At 33.9% G+C, this 20,764-nt stretch overlaps 1 protein-coding gene across 1 annotated transcript in view; it reads left to right on the top strand.

Moving 5' to 3' along the window:
- megf6 (multiple EGF like domains 6) overlaps positions 1-20,764 on the top strand; it is a 107,183-nt gene that overhangs the window by 39,553 nt on the left and 46,866 nt on the right. Inside the window, exons 5-15 of the mRNA XM_056473699.1 lie at positions 1,287-1,409; positions 5,133-5,255; positions 9,000-9,125; positions 9,205-9,327; positions 11,065-11,187; positions 12,960-13,097; positions 13,578-13,694; positions 14,594-14,716; positions 16,302-16,541; positions 17,110-17,241; positions 19,519-19,647. Coding sequence (XP_056329674.1) covers positions 1,287-1,409; positions 5,133-5,255; positions 9,000-9,125; positions 9,205-9,327; positions 11,065-11,187; positions 12,960-13,097; positions 13,578-13,694; positions 14,594-14,716; positions 16,302-16,541; positions 17,110-17,241; positions 19,519-19,647 — 1,497 coding nt within the window. The remainder of the gene's footprint in view (positions 1-1,286; positions 1,410-5,132; positions 5,256-8,999; positions 9,126-9,204; positions 9,328-11,064; positions 11,188-12,959; positions 13,098-13,577; positions 13,695-14,593; positions 14,717-16,301; positions 16,542-17,109; positions 17,242-19,518; positions 19,648-20,764) is intronic.

Raw genomic sequence — 20,764 nt, 5'->3', positions numbered from 1 at the left:
ATGTATTCCTCTCACAGAAGCACTACAGACAACAATGTTTTGTTGTTTAGGCTGCTGTTGTTTGTGCTTGTAAAAATAAACCCCTCAAAAGATATTTTTCAAGGGTCAAAAGAAAGTTATTGATGGGAAAACAAGCACTTTTTAGAGAGAAAGTAAACCAAAACTACCCCCCCTATTATAAAAAAAAGTGGGCTCCCCAAAGGGCCACGGTTTAGTCCGAACACTGCTGATGCGGAATATTTCAATATAATCACAACTCAAATTTATGAGGTCATAACATAGGGCTAAAAAATCAAATATCACTATATAAGTCATCCCATATCCTGACAAAACACAAAATAGTACCTTTTATTGTAAAATCAATCGGTTATTATTGATCACAAAGGACAATTTTGTTTTGACATTGTAAATGTTTAAATATGTACACTGTAAAAAATATTCAAAAATGATCTTTTTTTCCATATTTTGAGATTCATGTTTTTATTTTTGATATTTGCATGTTTATTTATGCTTTTGAATAGCATGATATGACTTTGTTCTTTTTTACAACAACTTTTAACCTTAAAAAGTTTTTAAAAAGTGGCTTTTTAATAGTGTAAAGTTATATATTGTCTGGTTGGTGTTCCAGGTACATAAACCTTCTAATAACCAGTACATACTCTGTTATTTTACAGAGTCTCTATATCATTTCTTATACATTATACTATTTCAAACCAAAATGTCAATAAAAGTATCTTCGTTATACTGTAAAGTTGAATGTTCAACATCAAAAGTTGACAGAACTGAAATCAAGGTCCCAAAATGCCATTCACAACCGTAAATAAATGGAAAACACTTGTGAATAAAATACAGAAACTTTGATTTACAGATATTTTTTTTGTGTACTTATTTATATGATCCTTTTTGCACTTAATATTTCTGGGAAAATGTTTGATTTAAGAATGTAGAGATATTAAAGAAATATTATTAAAATATAAAACGCTTTTAAAAAACAAATTACTACAGGTCCAGCATAAAATATTGACAAAAATAATATGAAATGTAAACATTCTACATTCAAGTTTGCAACTTTCTTACAATCCTCTTATTTATATTTTTGCATCCAGATTGTTCTTATTTAAATGCTGAAAACATATTATTACCATAAACAATGTTTGTTTTTTGCGACATCACTAAATAAACAATATTATAGCGTAGTGCATAATATAAAACAGTAAACTTTTAGATATTGAACAATCCATAACACAATAAACAAACACATAATGCTCACTGTTTTTCTTTCTCAGATATAAACGAGTGCGCGGTCAGTAATGGAGGTTGTGAAGGCACGTGTTGTAACACTATCGGCAGCTATTTCTGCAAATGTCCTGGTGGCAGTAACCTCAGAGATGATGGGAAATCTTGCCAAGGTAGGTAAACACTTGCATCCTTTCTGTTAATAATATGTTTTTAAAGTCACGTTTAAAATAGGGGACCTGTTATGCGAAAAACCAGCCTGATCTCATGAGAAAACTTAAGTATTTTACGTTTTGACAGTTTAGTGGCTAATTCGTACGAATTCGTACGAGTTCAGTCGTACGAAATGGTACGATTTTAAAAAGGAGGCGTGGCACCTAACCCCGCCCCTAAACCCAACCGTCATTGGAGGATGAGCAAATCGTCCTAAATTGTACGAATTAGATCGTACGAATTCGTACGAATTAGCCACTAAAAAAAAAGTTACGAATTGCCGTGAGATTGTGTTGGAAAAAACACTTTTAAGGAGTTTAAACACTAATAATGAAATCAACATCAAACAAGATTAAAATGGCTTAGCTTAAAATGTTAGCTAGACTCTAAAGTTAAAAGTGTATATAATACTGCATTGTTGCCAATAAATTATTTATATTTATTATCATGGACAAATACAGTTGAAGTCAGAATTATTAGCCCTCCTGAATTATTAGCCCCCTGTATATTTTCCTCCCCAATTTCTGTTTAACGGAGAGAAGATTTTTGTAACATTTCTAAACATAATAGTATTAATAACTAATTTCTAATAACTGATTTGTTTTATCTTTGCCACAATGACAGGACATAATATTTTACTAGATATTTTTCAAGATACTAGTATTCAGCTTACGGTGCAATTTAAAGTTTTAATTAGGTTATTTGGGAACCTAAGGTAATTAGGCAAGTCTTTGTATAATGATTGGTTTATCATCGAAAAAAAAATATTGCTTAAGGGGGCTAATAATATTGACTTTAAAATGTGTTTTTTAAAATTGAAACTGCTTTTATTCTAGCCGAAATAAACCAAATAAGGCTTTTTCCAGAAGAAAAAATATTTTAGGAAATACTGTGAAAAATGTCTTGCCCTGTTAAACACCATTTGAGAAATATTTATAAAAGAAAAAAACTAATTCACAGGAGGGCGAATATTTTTCACTTCAACTGTAACAATTTAAATAAAAAAGGTTTATTTTTCGGTGGATTTCATTCATTATCCAGTCATTTATTGTAAACGGCATCACAGTGGCACTCTTGCAACATTGACTTTTTTTTTGAAACCGCTGTAGATTTGTGGGAAATAGTCAAGACAGCTGTAAGTGAATTTGTTAGGGTCAAAAGGGTTAATTTGCAGCAACGAACCACATTCAATAATCTAGTCATGAGGCAGGCTGTGTGTTAAAGCACTTAACCCAAATAGTCTGACAAACCCATGCAGCACTGAGGAAATTGCAAATGGCCTATTTGAACATTTACAAGAGCTTCCAGCAATATATCATGACTGTGAAGTATGCAATGTTGATTTTGTAAACATTTCTTACTTTCATTTCACAAACACACTCTCACACATGACAAACACAGATTGAACTATACGTCTGACATTTTAGAGTAAAATTAAGCTAAAGATGTGATGATGAATGAACCTTCTTTCACTACAGATAAATGTCAACAGTACACTGCAAAAAATATTCTTTAGATTTACTGCTTTGTTTAAAGGTAAGTGGTAAGCTCATATAAACTGTTTGCAATCACTTGTTAAAAAGGCATTTAATCCAATTAATCATGTTTTCTCAGCGTACTCTTTTCTCTTTATACTTCTTTTATGTCTACAAATAAGCTTCTCAAAGCAAACATATGTTTAAGTGATCAGGAAAAGGACAGCGTGAAACGTGGTTGGTCACCAGTAATGTCCTATATACAAGCACATTTTTCATAGTGACAGCTTGACATTTATTATTTAGGGTAAAACTTTAATGCACTGGACATGATAATGTTTCATGCTGAACTTTTTGCCTACATCATGGCAAATTGCCAAAAACTACTCTGGTACTTTTGTGTTTTCTGGACATCTTTGTGATATATGAATCACCTCCAACCTTCCTTTTGATAATGATAATTAAACGGTTTTAGCAGAGAGTGTTTTTGTGCTGGTCGGTGAAGTACTGAACCATTCTGAAATGTTTGAATTGGGTTAATCAAGACATATTTGGACTTTTTGTATCGGCTGTATGAAGTCAGATTCTTATAAAAAAATAAATATTAATTAACAGTTTTTATTAATTTTTTTTCCATTTATTTCCATTTATGAATTGCATTAAGTGACTTTGATCTCTGCTCTGATGACTTGATGTTGAAAATTCAACTCTGCAGTTTAACAGTGACTTTTATTGACATTTTAGTAGTTTGAAACAATATGCTGTGTACATATACAGCTGAAGTCAGAATTATTGAACCCCCTGAATTTTCAGCCTCCCTAAATTATTAGCCCCCTTGTTAATTTTTCCCTAATTTCTGTTTAATGGAGAGAAGATTTTTTTTAACACATTTCTAAATATAATAGTTTTAATTACTCATCTCTAATAACTGATTTATTTTATTTTTGCCATGATGATAGTAAATAATATTTGACTACATATTTTTCAAGACACTTCTATGCAGCAAGACACATCTATACATACAAGTGACATTTAAAGGCTTAACTAGGTTAATAAGGTTAACTAGGCAGGTTAGGGTAATTAGGCAAGTTACTGTATAATGATGTCAAATGTATTTAAAAAAATACTGCTTTTATTCTAGCAGAAATAAAACAAATAAGACTTTCTCCAGAAGAACAAATATTAGACGTACTGTGTAAATTTCCTTGCCATGTTAAACGTCATTTGGGTAATGCTTAAAAAAGAAAAAAAATTCAAAGGAGGCTAATAATTCTGACTTCAACTGTATATAACAATATATTGTATCACTATAACAGAAGAATTACTGGTAGTTAATTATCAGGATATTTTACCGTAAGTCAAAACACCAAACTAGACATTGTATCAAATTATTGTGATAAATCGACAAACTATTGTGCCAAACTATTGTGATTCAAAATTACATACTTTTCTGATAGAGTCCTTTTTCTAGATAATAAGCTTTAACCTGTCCACTTGATCCGAATATTTTGTTTGACTGAGGTAGAGTTCACAAAATTGGCTAAATCATAACAAGATAGTGGTTTGCGAGTTATATATCAGTGATCATATTGGTAATGACTGATAAATGCATATTTTTAGTGTTATAATGATTGTCTTGATAAGAAAATTAAGCTGAAATATTACAACTGAGAAGTTATAAATTATTCATTAAATTTAATTAAATTAATTAAGGCGATGCGGTGGCGCAGTAGGTAGTGCTGTTGCCTCACAGCAAGAAGGTCCCTGGTTCGAGCCTCGGCTGGGTCAGTTGGCATCTCTGTGTGGAGTTTGCATGTTCTCCCCGTGTTCGTGGGTGTTCAACATGAAAAAGGATAACATCAGAAATGAAACGATGCCATATGAAATGATTTTGTGAAAAGTTTGTGTTTAATAACCTATATATCGGTTATTGCCATTCAAATATAAAGAGTTATCGGTTAGGGTTAGGTATCAACATGAATTCAGTACCAATATAAATTTCCATATCAGTGCATCAATATTTTGGGCTTTCATTACTTGAATTATAAAGTAATTATTTGAATAAATAGATTTAAATAATAATCAATTTAACCATTTTAAAATAGGACAGATCAAATTTATCACACATTCATTCCCGATATGAAGGAAGAGCATAACTCATTTGATGTATATTAATTACATGTGTGTGTCTGCATGTTGTCTTCACAGATATAGATGAGTGTAAGGAGATGAATGGCGGCTGCCAGCAGACGTGCGTGAACACACTCGGTTCCTATCACTGTGAGTGCAGTGAGGGTTTCCGCATACATGCTGATGCCCGCACATGCATAGGTAAGATCTTCACGACACACTTATGTTCACAAACAACACGTCTGTCTAGTTGCATCCCAAATGATACCCTGCATTACTGTGAAACGTAAAATATGTATTTAGGTTAAGTGGTTGGAAACAATTTTATGGGCTAAATTTAAATAAACAAGTGACATTTAGTAATGTTCAACTTAATTTGTTTGTTTAAATTCAGCTCATATAAATTGTTTGCAACCACCTTAAAAAACTAGCAAATCCAATGAATCATTTTTTCAGTGTACACATCAACAAGAAGACGAGGGTTGTTGTACAGATCACCTATACCAGCGAATCTTAAAGCCTTACCTTAAAGCAAACAGAAGACAAAAGTGCATTGTGATCACATAGTTTTACCTTGATTTTGCATTGCTTTTATCTCTTTTGTGGAACTATGTTTCACCAGATTCAAATCAAATCAAAAGTGCTCTACATTACAAGTACAACAACAAAAAAGCCAGACTGCTCAGCAATGTTCAGCACACTGGTTTATAGTCCATAGTCACTGTGTGGGTCTGAATTGGCATTCACATGGATGCAGAAACCGCTACACTATAAAACCCATTCAGTTCAATGGCTTGTGCCTCACAATGGTTATTTATGGATGTGCTGACCAAAAAGCAGTGACACATACCATTGACTAGCTTGCTCGCATGACGTGATCAAAGTTCAAAATTGCTCAATATTTTGCTATGTAGTGTACTCGTTCCTGCTGCTTGCAATTGCGCTACTGTGCTGTCATGGCAACGCTGGTAAAATGACACCTCTCAGCTCCTTGACTATCGATAAAATAAAATAAAATAAAACATAATTGTGGTTATTTTATTGGCTTGTGTTTTTGTCACATTAGTATAATTTAAGTTGTTGAGTTAAATTTAAAAAGTCTTACAAAATAACTATTTTATTCAATACAATAATAATAATTTATTATTACAAAGCATTTTTGATTTTGTTTCTTGGCCAAGTGCATCTACAGCTGCTTCGTTTTGGTTCGACCCAGAATTTTCATTTTGGTGCATCACTATTTTAGTCTTTCATTGCTTGAATTATGAAGTAATTATTTGAATTATTTAAAAATGTATCAATTTACAATAAGACAAAAAAAAAACATTAAAAGACAGAAAGGGATTCAGATTCCGATTTAAAATTGTCATACATTCATTCACCATATGAAGGCAGACCATAATTTGTTGTATATTATTTATGTGTGTGTCTACATGTGTGTGTCTGCAATGTTTTGGCCTTGGCCCTGTATTTTAATTTTAGTGCCTGAGAATGTGATTTGGGATGCACCTTCTGTTTTTGGTGACATCTGTGCACCACCTGTAATGAGGCATTCCGGGACGAAGAGCAACAGCAGGGTGCCTGAAACTCCATTCATTCTGCTCGCTCAACAAACAGTGCTTACACAGCAAGCTGAGCTCTGCTTCTGCTGATCTCATCAACCTAAAACAGCCTTTCTCCTGTTTTACCGGAGTCTGGATGTGCCATCATTTTGTGACAGGCCTGGCGAGGTCATCACCGCGAGACCTGTCCCCTAAGACTCCATAAATCTGCCAGCTTAGACACAACATGGAAACATCATCAGTTTGAGAGCGCGTTTACATACATGCCAATGCACTGACAACTCAGAAATCAGTTTATTGAAACAACCTATTGTTTCGGTTAACATGTAAAATGCTCTTCCATGTGGACATTTGAGTGTATGATTAAAAACTAGCCTAGAAGGCCACCTGCTATTATAGAATAGTCTAAAGCGCCATCAATAAAGCGCGAAAAAATAGCCTAGAGCACCATCTGCTTTTATCAAATTTTAAAAATTAGCTTAGACTAGCGTCGTCTGCTGTTAAAAACTAGCCTAGAGCCCATCTGGTGTTAAAAATTAGCCTAGACTAGCATCGCATGCTGTTACAATCTAACCTAGAGCGCCACCTGCTTTTATAAACTAGTCTAAAGCGTCACCTGCTTTTATAAACTAGTCTAGAGCACCACATGCTTTTATAAAATAGCCTAGAACCGCATCTGCTGTTAAAAACTAGCCTAGAGCATCATCTTCTGTAAAAAAGCACGCGTAGAATGCCACCTGCTGTTAAAAACTAGCTTAGAGCACCATCTACTGTTAATAACTACCCTAGAGAGCCACCTGTTGTTAAAAACTAGCCTAGAGCGCCATCTACTGTTAATAACTACCCTAGAGATCAAGCTCCTTTTAAAAACTAGCCTAGAGCGCCATCTATTGTTAATAACTACCATAGAGAGCAAGCTCCTTTTAAAAACTAGCCTAGCGCCATCTACTGTTAAAAACTAGCCTAGAGCACCATCTGCTGTTATTAACTAGCCTAGAACGCAGCGCCACCTGTTTTTAAAAACTAGCCTAGAGCACCATCTGCTGTTAAAAACTAGCCCTAGAGCGCCATCTACTCTGTTAAAAACTAGCCTTGAGCGCCACCTGCTGTTAAAAACTAGCCTAGAACACCATCTGCTGTTAAAAACTAGCATAAAGCACCACCTGCTGTTAAAAACTAGCCTAGAACACCATCTGCTTTTAAAAACTAGCATAGAGCACCACATGCTGTTAAAAACTAGCCTAGAGCACCATCTGCTTTTATAAATGAGTCTAGAGCACCATCTGCTATTAAAAACTAGCCCTAGAGCACCATCTGCTGTTAAAAATTAGTCTAGAGCACCACCGGCTTTTATAAATTAGTCTGGAGCGCAATCTGCTGTTAAAAACTAGCCCTAGAGCACCATCTACTGTGTTAAAAACTAGCCCAGAGCACTACCTACTGTAACAACTAGCCTAGAGCACCACCTCCTGTTAAAAATTAGCCTAGAGCACCATCTGCTGTTAAAAATTAGCCTAGAGCACCATCTGCTGTTAAAAACTAGCCTAGAGCACCGTCTGATGTTGATAGCTAGCCTAGAGTGCCACCTGCTATTAAAACTAGCCTAGAGCACCATCTTCTTTTATAAAACTAACCTAGAGCGCCATCTGCTGTGCAAAACTAACCTAGAGTGCCATCTGCCTTTTAAAACTAGCCTAGAGTGCATCTGCTGTTAAAAACTAACCTAGAGCGCCATCTGCTGTTTAAAACTAGCCTAGAGCGCATCTGCTGTTGAAAACTAGCCTAGAACGCCATCTGCTGTTAAAAACTAACCTAGAACGCCATCTGCTGTTTAAAACTAACCTAGAGCGCCATCTGCCTTTTAAAACTAGCCTAGAGCGCCATCTGCTGTTTAAAACTAGCCTAGAGCGTCATCTACTGTTTAAAACTAGCCTAGAGCGCATCGGCTGTTGAAAACTAGCCTAGAGCACCATCTGCTGTTAAAAACTTGCCTAGAATGCCATCTACTGTAAAAAACAATTAAGTTTGTTTTATTATTTACTTAAATGGTTATTATTCCAGCTTAATTTTGATAAAAATGTTTTTTGCTTGGTTTAATTTAGTTTGTTCAATTAATATTATATTTTACCATTTATATATTACAAATTATTTATTTATTTTATACTTATTATTATTTCTACACACACTCAAGTAGCAACCTTTTTTGAGGTGGTGTGAAACTGTGATAATAAAATCTAATTAGGCAAGAAAGACTTCAAATGTATTTTCTACTGTACTCCATACATCTTCATTTGCAGCTTCCAAAACTCTTATATTGCACCATCTGGATATTTTTAAGAATCATACAATTCATTGTAGAGTAAGTGTATGTGACTGTTTCCAGCGGTGAACTCTTGCTCAGTGAAGAATGGCGGATGTGAACACAAGTGTGTGGATTTGGGAAACGAACAGTACAAGTGTGAATGTCGCAGCAACTACCAGCTCAAGAGAGACGGAAAACACTGTGAACGTGAGTCGACATGCATGCGCCATCTTTGACTAATGTCCCATTGTGATGTTTATAAGCGTGTATGCTGTGTTCTCCTCAGTGAAGGACCCCTGTAAAGATCATAACGGTGGATGTTCTCAAATCTGCACTGATGTGAATGGACTGGTTCAGTGCAGCTGCAGAACAGGATTCACACTGGCAAATGACCTTAGGAGATGTGAAGGTTTGTGAACATTACACACATTAACAAATAGATAGATTTAAAGGTGAAGAAATAGTTCATTTGTTGGTCCAGTGCCAGACCTGGGTCAAATTCAAATAATACACCAGTAAAATAATAATTAATAATTAGTCAATAGCAGGCTTGCAATAGCATTTTTTTTTCAGTAAATATAATGTCGTTTTATTACACAAAATTTATATTAAATAAATATTAATTTACACAAGAAGAATTAATATTTATAATTATGTTACACTTCTGTTTATCTTAATTCAGTTTAGTTTGTTATTGTTGTATTAATTTAGTTTAGTTTTGGTTTATTTATCTTTAATTAATTCATCTTGTACTTACTATTATTATTTTTTTGCTTCTTTTATAGTATTTTGACTTACTTTTATTTAATTGATCTGATTTGTTTTGTTATAAATAATTTATTTAAAAAAATTATAATTAATTATTTTATTATAAAATTGTATTTAATTTTAGTTTTGCATTGTTTAATTTGGCTTTTTAAAATTTTAGTTATTTTTGGCCTTTTTGCCTTTATTAGACTGGACAGTAAATAGATAAGAAGCGAAGTGGGCAAGAGAACAGGGTAAGGTCAAGAAATGTCCTCGAGCCGGGATTCATACTCGGGATGCCCTGAAGTGCTACTACACCATATGTCGGCGTGTTAACCACTATTAGTTATTACTATTAGTTAGTAATATAGTTATTACTATTATTGTAATTTTAGCTTGTGCTATTTCATTTTAGTTTACGTCATTTTATTTATTCATTATTAGTATTTTATTATTGTTATAATTATAATTTTATTTATTATTATTATTATTTTATTTATATTATAACTTTATTTATTATAATTTTATTTAGTTTTATTTTAGATTTTCTGTCTTATTTTATATTTATAAAATTTTATTTATTATTTATTTTTTTATAAATTTATAAATTTTGTTATATTTTTATTTAAATTATTATATTTTTATTTAATTTTTTATTTAATTTTATCTTATTATTTTATTTATTATTTTATTTTTTTAAAGTATTTTTTGTTTTGTTTCGTTTTATTTTATTTTTATTTTATTTTACTTATTTAATTATATTTTTTACTTTATTTAAATTTTTATTTTACTTTTTTCTTTTTTACTTATTTTATTATATTTTTTACTTTATTTTATTTTTTACTTCATTTAAAAACTATTTAATTTTATTTTTATAAGTTTTTTATTTTATTATATTTTTTACTTTATTTGATTTTATTTTTTTTTTTGTCATATTTTGTTTTATTTTATTTCATTTTATTTGATGCTCACTGCAATTCCACTGGCCACCAAAAATCTCTCTTCATCTCATAAAACTGTCTGTGTCCTGCTGTCACACACACACACACACACACACACACACACACACACACACACACACACACACACACACACACACACACACACACACACACACACACTACTGTTGTAATGAGCCTGCTGTTAGTTACTATGTGTGCAGGTCAGCGTAAATCCATTGATCTGAGTCATGTGTACACATGTTTGTCTGGACCTCATTTAAGTCCAGACTTTATGACAGAGCCTCATGTGACCCCATGAATAGCCTGCTGTGCCTAAACACACACACGCACACAGAGACAGACACACAAACACACTTTTTTTGTTTGATGCAAAATACAAAGCATAACTGAGTTTTACACTGATATATCTTATAATTCTCAATGTTTTTCTCTTGCAGACATTGATGAATGTCTGTCCGGTCAGACTAAATGCGCTCACGGCTGTGTGAACGTACCAGGATCTTTCCGCTGTGTGTGTAACCCGGGATTTGAACTGGGTGCTGATGGGAAACAGTGTTACCGTGAGTCTTTGAGAGTAGAGCAATAAATATATTTTTTTTTAATTTATTTTAAGCTTCTTTGGCACAATCTACATTGTACAAAGCGCTGAAAGACTAAAGAGTAAAGAGTAATGAAGCTGAAACCATTAACAGATTAACTTCAGTAGTTCACTGACATGTGGAAGTGTTTTGCTGGAGCCGACAGTCTGTGATTGGTCGGTGTGTTTGACAGGCACCAATCAGAGATCAGAAAGTCTTAATAGAGCGTTTTAGTGCCCACCCACTTTTTTCCCCACATGATTTTCCCATTACTTTTTCCCTTTAGAGATTTTAAAAGAAGTCTTTGTTAAACATTATAACATAAACCAAATTAATCATCTATGAGGAGAATCATTCACAACATAATAAACCTTGATTTGAAGCACAGACGTTTGTGCAAATCAGACAAAAACACAAAGATGTGTTCTTAAAGGCATATGTAGACTATAAAAAAAAAACATTCAACAAGGTTTGTGTTAAGTAAAGGGAGATTAAATGATGAGAATTTTTATTTTTGCGGAAACTGTCCCTTTAAGAACTACACAAGGAACTACAATCCCATGAAGCACTGCAAATTAAAATCAGCACAAATATTAATATTCATTGAAAATGATTATATATATATATATATATATATATATATATATATATATATATATATATATATATATATATATATATATATATATATATATATGTATATATATATAAACACCATATATTTCATTTATTACACTCACCGGCCATATTATTAGGTACATCTTACTAGTACTGGGTTGGACCTACTTTTTCCTTCAGAACTGCCTTAATCTTTCGTGGCATAGATTCAACAAGGTACTGAAAATATTCCTCAGAGATTTTTCTCCATATTGACATGATAGCATCAAGCAGTTGCTGCAGATTTGTCGGCGGGACATCCATAATGCGAATCTCCCAATCCACCACATCCCAAAGGTGCTCTATTGGATTGAGAGCTGGTGACTGTGTAGGCCATTTGAGTACAGTGATCTCATTGTCATGTTCAGGAAACCAGTCTGAGATGATTCGTACTGAATGACATCGTGCGTTATTCTGCTGGAAGTAGCCATCAGAAGATGTCCAATTTTGGTGAGCCTGTGCGAATTGTAGCCTCAGTTTCCTGGTGTAGTCTTCTGTTGCTGTAGCCCATCCACCTCTAAGTTGGACGTGTTGTGCATTCAGAGATGCTCTTCTGCATACTTCGGTTGTAACAAGTGGTTATTTGAGTTACTGTTGCCTTTCTATCAGCTTAAACCAGTCTGGCCATTCTCCCCTGACCTCTGGCATCAACGTTCAAACTCACATAGATCACCTTTCTTCCCCGTTCTGATGCTCGGTTTGAACTGCAGCAGATTGTCTTGATTTCAAATGCATTGAATTGCTGCCATGTGATTGGCTGATTAAAAATTTGCGTTAACGAGAGGTGTACCTAATAAAGTGGCCGGTGAGTGTATATTATGGAAGTGATTTTGATTAGGTATAATTTGTAGAGTTTCATATGAGTGTCAGAATCATATTTTACAAGCATTTATCGCCGCAACTCTATGATTGGTGGAATTTTTTCATCATGGATAAAAAATAGAATAATGAAATAAAAGGTGTTATTAATAAAACTCATTAACTTTTAAAGGTTTATCGGTTGTTAAAAATAAGTTCATTTTTGGAGAAATTAATAAGGTTTTCACTTCTGGACACAAAGAGTTGTAGTGTAAAATGTGAAGTGATGTATCCTGCAGGAATAGAGATGGAGATTGTGAACGGCTGTGAGAAAAACAATGGTGGCTGCTCTCATCGCTGTGAACACACCACCAGCGGGCCCTTGTGCTCATGCAACCAAGGCTACCAGCTCGATGAAGACCTTAAGACATGCATAGGTATGTGAGCTGCTTGATGGCTCTAAGACCATAGTTATTTTGACATTATGAGTTTTGAATTTACATTACTGTTTAACATTTTGGGGCTTTATGTTTGACCATAAAAAGTAGCTAAGTAACACAGCTAGTTACTTTTTGGGGAGAAACTCAATATTGGATAGCTTTACTTCTGAAAGTAACTTTCTCCAACACTCTTCCTTAAACAATAAATTGTTTCAAATGACTATAAGGTCACTTTGTTAAACTCCAAAGAAGAGATCAAGGCATCGCAAACAAAAAGTACATTTTTAAATCCCAATTGAATTGTTCAAAATCACATAATTTAACCACAAATGGCTCAGATGGAAAAAAATAAATAAATCTAACAAATGTTGAAGTATAGCTGAAAAATCAAGATGAACCATTCTGTCATTTACACATATTAAAATGATGCTGCATAGTAGATGAACACATATGATCATGACAGAATTTTTTCCACAGACACAGATGAGTGTGAAAACGGAGAAGCCTGCTGTAGTCACTTCTGTAAAAACTACCCAGGAGGCTACGAGTGCGGCTGTAGACCAGGATACACACCCAGCGGATGCACATGTGACGGTGTGTGTTCTTTACTTGCTGATCTGCCTTATTTGACCTTCTAAAGTTAGTTTGAGCACATATAGTTGAAGTCAGAATTATTAGCTCTCCTGAATTATTATACCCCCTGTATATTTTTCAATGTTCAGAAAGAAGATTTTTTTTACTTAACACATTTGTAAACATAACAGTTTTAATAACTCATTTCTATTAACTGATCTATTTTATTTTTGCCATGATGACAGTAAATAAGATTTGACTAGATATTTTTTAAGATACTAGTATTCAGCTTAAAGTGGCAATTAAAGACTTAACTAGGTTAACTAGGCAAGTTATAGTATAACGATGGTTTGTTCTGTAGACCAGTGTTTCCCAACCCTTTTCCTGGAGGCACACCAACAGTACATATTTTGGATGTCTCCCTTACCTGACTAATTAACTTCAGGTTTTGGAGTCTCTTCTTATGTTCTAATTAGGTGATTCAGGTGTGTTTGATTAGGGAGACATTGAAAATCTGTACTGTTTGTGTGCCTTCAGGAACAGGGTTGGGAAACACTGCTGTAGACAATCAAAAAAAATATTGCTTAAGGGGGCTAATAATATTGACCTTAAAATTGTTTAAAAAAATTAAAAACTGCTTTTATTCTAGCCGAAATTAAACAAACAAGACTTTTTCCAGAAGAAAAAATATTATTGGAAATACTGTAAAAAAAATCCTTGCTCTGTTAAACATAATTTGGGAAATATTTGTATATATATATATATATATATATATATATATATATATATATATATATATATATATATATATATATATATATATATATATAAATAAATATAAATATATATATATATAGTGTATATATAATAAATATTATTATACCGTGCTTATAGTCTGACATACATGTGTGTTTCTTCAGACATTGATGAGTGTGTCTCCGAGACGTCAGGCTGCTCTCAGTACTGTGTCAACTCTCTGGGCTCTTATGAGTGTTTCTGTCAGGTGGGCTTCAGGCTGGACTATGACCAGAAATCATGCTCTCGTAAGTGCATAAGTTTAACTGGCTTTGTTTAGTTGAATCTATAAACAGGAAGTTGTAAAATTGTTTATCATATTTAATAGTTCTGAGGTTTATTAATAGTTTGAGTTAATTTTATATGTCTTTATATGTCTATGTTTTGGTATTTTTGGTTCCAGTTGAACTAAATATTTCACTGCATTAATTATTCATTCGGCACGGTGGCTCAGTGGTTAGCACTGTCGCTTCACAGCAAGAAGGACACTGATTCGAGCCCCGGCTGGGACAGTTGGCATTTATGTGTGGAGTTTGCATGTTCTGCCCGTGTTCGTGTGGGTTTCTTCCGTGTGCTCCGGTTTCCTCCACAGTCCAAAGACATGTGGTATAGGTGAATTGGGTAGGCTTTAGAGCACCAGGAGGAAACCCATGCAAACACGGGCAGAACATGCAAACTCCACACATAAATGCCAACTGTCCCAGCCGGGGCTCGAATCAGCGTCCTTCTTGCTGTGAAGCGACAGTGCTAACCACTGAGCCACCGTGCCGAATGAATAATTAATGCAGTGAAATATTTAGTTCAACTGGAACCAAAAATGTCACCTACAGTATGTTATTTCAAGTAAAAAAATTATTATTAGCATATATACAATTTTATTTAGGTTATAGTATATTTTATTTTAAGAATTATACAGTAGCTGTAATATTCTATTATATATATATATATATATATATATATATATTTTTTTTTTTTTTTTTTTTTTTTTGTATATATTTAATTTATATATATTGTTTTATTTAATTTGTAGTTAACAATAAAAATAACTGTCAGTGTAACGTGAGTTACGAAATAATATTACTTTACTAAGCAACGAGTAAAATAATGCATTACTTTTTAAGATTAAGTAATAATATTGGAGTTACATTTTAAAAATGTAATGCGAGTAACTTTTTAGTTTGGTTAACTTTAGTTTTAGTTAATTCACTTTTAAATATAAATTGCTGAATTAAATTGATCACAGTCATGTTGAATTCTGTATACAATGACAGTATGCAGGAACAGGCAGAAAGGCAGACAGCAGAGCCTTACATTTCTGCGATGGAAAATTCTCATTATTTTAAACACATGGAAGAAAAGGAAAAGAGGATTATCTGAAAGGACAGAGATTTTATTTTTTAATGAGACTAAAAGTACAAAAGTAGCAAACGCATTGCTTTAAACTTTCATTAATCTGTATATAAGGCATGTATAGCTCTGGGATCAGGAAGTTCTCCACAACATTATCCTATATAATTTTTTTTATTTAATTAATATTAATTTAATTAAGGTAACTGAAGGTAGTGTGTTGTTAAATGCAGAGCTCTTCTATTAAATAAAGAAGAAGAAAAAAACCCTGCAAGTCCTGAAAAAGTTCAAGCCTCAGCCAGGTCAGAAAAAGTAACACATTACTTGCCATAAAAAGTAACTAAGTAATGCAACCAGTTACTTTTTTGGGGAGTAACTCAATATTGTAATGCATTACTTTCTAAAGTAACTGTCCCTAACACTTGTCACTGTGATCTCTATTTTTCTATTCTTCAATCTCCTTCATTCTGTCTCTTGCATGTTTAGCTCTCTACCAGAGGGAAGTGGAGCAGGAGGAGGAGGAGGAGCAGGATGAAGATCTGTTCGGCAGTGAAGTTGAGCCAGAGGTTCTGCGTTTGCCGAACTTACTCTTCCGCCGGCCTCCTCAACTGCTGCATTACACCGCTGCTTTACATAGACCGTACGATGACGACACACACACTTACTACCCAGAAGACACACATGACCCAGAACACAGAGAAGAGCTGACCACCATCAGTAAGACTAGTAAGAGAAACCTTTTTTAGTTCATTCATTCATTCATTTTCTTGTCGGCTTAATCCCTTTCTTAATCTGTGGTTAATCATTAATTTAATCATCCCCAACTTATCCAGCAATTATTTTATGCAGCGGAAGCCCTTCCAGCCGCAACCCATCTCTGGGAAACATCCACACACACTCATTCACACTCATACTCTACGGACAATTTAGCCTACCCAATTCACCTGTACCGTATGTCTTTGGACTGTGGGGGAAACCGGAGCACCCGGAGGAAACCCATGCAAACGCAGGGAGAACATGCAAACTCCACACAGAAACGCCAACTGACCCAGCCAAGGCTCAAACCAGCGACCTTCTTGCTGTGAGGCGACAGCACTACTCTCTTGCGCCACTGCGTCACCTAATTTAGTTCATTTTTAAATTAATTTTCTTTCAGGTTTACTTTTACTGTTAATAAAATTAATGCCTTCACTGTTTTTAAGGGGCATGTAAGTCAAGTCAATTCAATAAATGGATTATATTTATAAATAAATGTATTAAATTCAATAAGTAGTCGAGTTTCTATGTGTGTCAGTGTGTGAGACGGGCGCGTTCGGGGATGACTGCAGTGTGAGCTGTGAGGACTGTGTTAATGGAGGAGTCTGTGCAGCAGAGAAGGACCACTGTGTTTGTCCGCCCGGCTGGACTGGACTCGTCTGTAATGACAGTGAGTGTTTTTATTTTCTGTTATTAACACTCAAACAATTACCTTTGCTGCTTGTTCAAACGACTTATTTAAAATGAGTAATAACACAATTCTTCTTCAATAACACAAGTTTTTTAACTTAATTGTTTTATGTTCAATCCACTTAAATTTGTAAAAGCGATCAAGTTAACTTAATCAATTTGTGTTGGGACAACATGAAGGATTTGTGTGGAACCCAACATTTTTTTTTACAGTGAATGACTTCTCACCTCAAGTGAAGCCTTGGAAAATATATCGCTCAAGTTTAAAGGTTACTTCTTACATATTTTTCCTATTGGGGGTTGGTAGATGTTAAAATTTGATTGGCTGAAGGCTTCTATTTTAATTGGAGGCAATGAGTTTGACCTGAGGATTAGGGTGTTATCCGGATTCCAGCCCCCACAGACCAGGGTTGCCAGCTCCAAGAAAAATTTTCAGCCTAATGACAACCTAAAAGGAATAAAAAGTAGACCAATATTTTTCTTTGTCCAAGCAAAGTCAATTGCTGGATTCCCACAAAGGGAAAGGTTTCCCATATCTTCTCTGATACACATACTTGTAGATACAGTAAACGTGTTAAAAGTATTGACTGACTTTTCCGCACACCAAATAACTCTTCTAAGTTCCTTTCCAAACGGCGGTGTATAACTGACATTCTTTTGATGCTTTTACTCACTCACTTACAGCACTTTTTTGGGTTGCCAGGTATGCATTCTAAGATTAATGTTCATTAAGAAATGATTCCATTTGTGTTTTGTATTCAAGAGAAAGAAACATTTTGGCTGCTGCAGCACATCATGAAAGCATCCCAAAAAATACATGAAACCTTTTTTTTATGCAACTGCATTTATAAAAGAGCCTAATTTTGAGGAAAAACTGGGACCCTGGCGACACTGCCACCAACAGATATTTAAATACACCAAACACACTAAAAATCTTACCTGAAATTAAAGTCAATATAGAAAAAAAAAAATCATAAATAATTGTGTTTATTGTAAATGTTTTATAGTTGTGTGTGTGTGTGTGTGTGTGTGTGTGTGTGTGTGTGTGTGTGTGTGTGTGTGTGTGTGTGTTGAGACCGGAAAACCCTACATGACTTTTAACCGATTTTAACCCTTATGTGCTGTTGGGGATGTTTTCATCCACTCTAGGGTGGTTTTTGAGTCTTAATTTGGCCATAACTATTTCTGTGTTTCAGCTAGCGGGATGACGTTTAGTGACAAATATTATTTTGACACGTTTTGGGAAATGCTTTAAAAAAATGCAACAATACACTCTGGGCAAATTTTCTACCCTTTTGTTATGTTAGGGATGAAAACATCCACTAAATTAAACTGCTGTAAAAATGCTGCCTTTTAATGTTGAGACGTATGGACTAAACAAAAAGGTAAGGGGATTTGCTTGCCATTCTGCTGGTCATTTGTTGGTGAGAAGAGCAGCAAGCAACATTAGAAAGGCGTTTACTTGTACCAGAGTTTTAGAAATGGTTATGGAGCCTGACCACAAGGGTTAAATGACTAGACATCATGTACTTACTGACTTTAAAATTGAAAATAATAATAATAAAATAAAAATAAAATAAAATATAATAATAATATAAATAATAATAATTTTAAAAATTCAAACGCATTTTAAAATTAATGGCTTTTTACCAAACTTTTAAGACCACAAAGTCAACAAGAAACATGTTACTTGTTTTTACGAGATGCCTAACAAATGAAAAGAATTTGTCTTTACATTTTACCTGAAGAAATGTCATCAACAACAAATGCTTTACTCAGTGTTGAAAACAGTAAAAACCTTTATATTATAACTGTAAAGTCTTATTTGTTTTCCATTAAAATGTATGTTAATGACAGAACATTAGACTTAGTATAATAGCTTCATAACACACACATTATTTTACTTCTCTCCATCTATCTGACATCCAGCTCCCAATCCTGTCATATTTACCCTTTTACCTTACACACAAAAATCCCATCAAGCCCCTGTGCATTCAGTTCAGTGGCTCAAAACGAAGTATTCCTATATAACTCAACTAGTTTATAGCCCAGCATGTTGAAGAGCTACAGCCTTAGGAGCACCTCTAGACTCATCGTGTGCTATAAACGTGTACATTTTTTCCATATAGTGTCGTTTTTTTTAATTCACCCTAGAGTCAACAGAAGTGTACTTGCTGCTGTATTTCTTTCTGGTTCCTCTGAGGACACTAAACATGTATTTTCTTATGCATTCTCTCTTCGTCTCTCTGTGTTTTAGCTTGTGCTAAGGGCACATATGGAGCTGAGTGTAACAGTCTGTGTGTTTGTAAGAACGGGGGCCGCTGTGACCCAGTGACCGGGAAGTGCTTGTGTCCTCCAGGGGTCCACGGTCTGCACTGCGAAAACGGTATACAGCTACACATGCTTTATGTCTTAACTTTGACATCTTCCATTTTTTAAAAAAATGATATTTCCTCTTTACTTTGTCATATTTCAGTGTTCTGTTTTGTTTTTGTAATACTTCAACTCTTTTGTCTTCTCATGTTGTCTCATGAGGAAAAGAAAAAGAATGTGAGGAGATTTATTTCTTTGCTTTCTTGTCTTTTCTGTGCTGCTGGTTGTTGGATAGTCTTTTTCAGTAGTGTTTCAGTAGTACTATTAAAGCACAATGTATGCTTATTTTTTTATATACAAATAAAGCAACAGTTTTTTTTTTTTCAACAGCAGTATTTAGATAAATTGATCTTTATTTCATTTAATTGTATTGTAAGTGCTGTTAATTTAGGATGTTTCCTATGGTGTTAATAAGAGCACTATTGGTCTGAATTTTTTGGGAGGAGAGTATCGTTTTTTTTCAGCAATCAACCTTTATTATCATTGTACAAAATGTGTAAAAGTACAGAGCGTGATGTGATGAAGTAAGTTATAGAACATATTAAAAGTATTTATTTTAATACAAATGTTTTTCCTATGTTTTAAAAGTGCTGTTTTTTTGTCAAACAAGCAAAGTGTCCCTAAAGTATTAAGCAGTTTTAATCAACAATAATAAGACATGTTTCTTGAGCATCAAATTAGCATATTAAAATGTATATATGTTCATGTTACATATGATTTATATTAAATTATAATAATATTTGACCATATTATTGTTCTTATTGTATTTTGTTCAAATAAATGCACATCTGGCAAACATAAAAAAAATGAAAGAAAGAAATGAATAAATAAATAAAATGTACTAAAAAAATCTTGGTGGCTGAGAGAGCTTAATGTGCTGCAGTTTAAGAATACACACGCAATTACAAAAAAAGCCAGCGAAGAAAAGATCCTCATCGGTTTGACATCATACGTGTTGCGAATCCTCACAATGCAAACACATTTAAAAAAAACGTGCTGCATTTTCTCACAACGCAAACAAATTAAGAAAACGCCTGTTTTTTTTTCTCAAAACACATGCAAATAGCACGGAACACAATGGAAAGGTTTCAAGGGGGACCCTAAAACGTGACAATCTCGGCTATTTAGGC

The sequence above is a fragment of the Danio aesculapii genome, chromosome 15 (assembly GCF_903798145.1).
Source record: "Danio aesculapii chromosome 15, fDanAes4.1, whole genome shotgun sequence".
Classification (NCBI taxonomy): Eukaryota; Metazoa; Chordata; class Actinopteri; order Cypriniformes; family Danionidae; genus Danio; species Danio aesculapii.
This window is presented reverse-complemented; position numbering and strand designations above follow the sequence as displayed.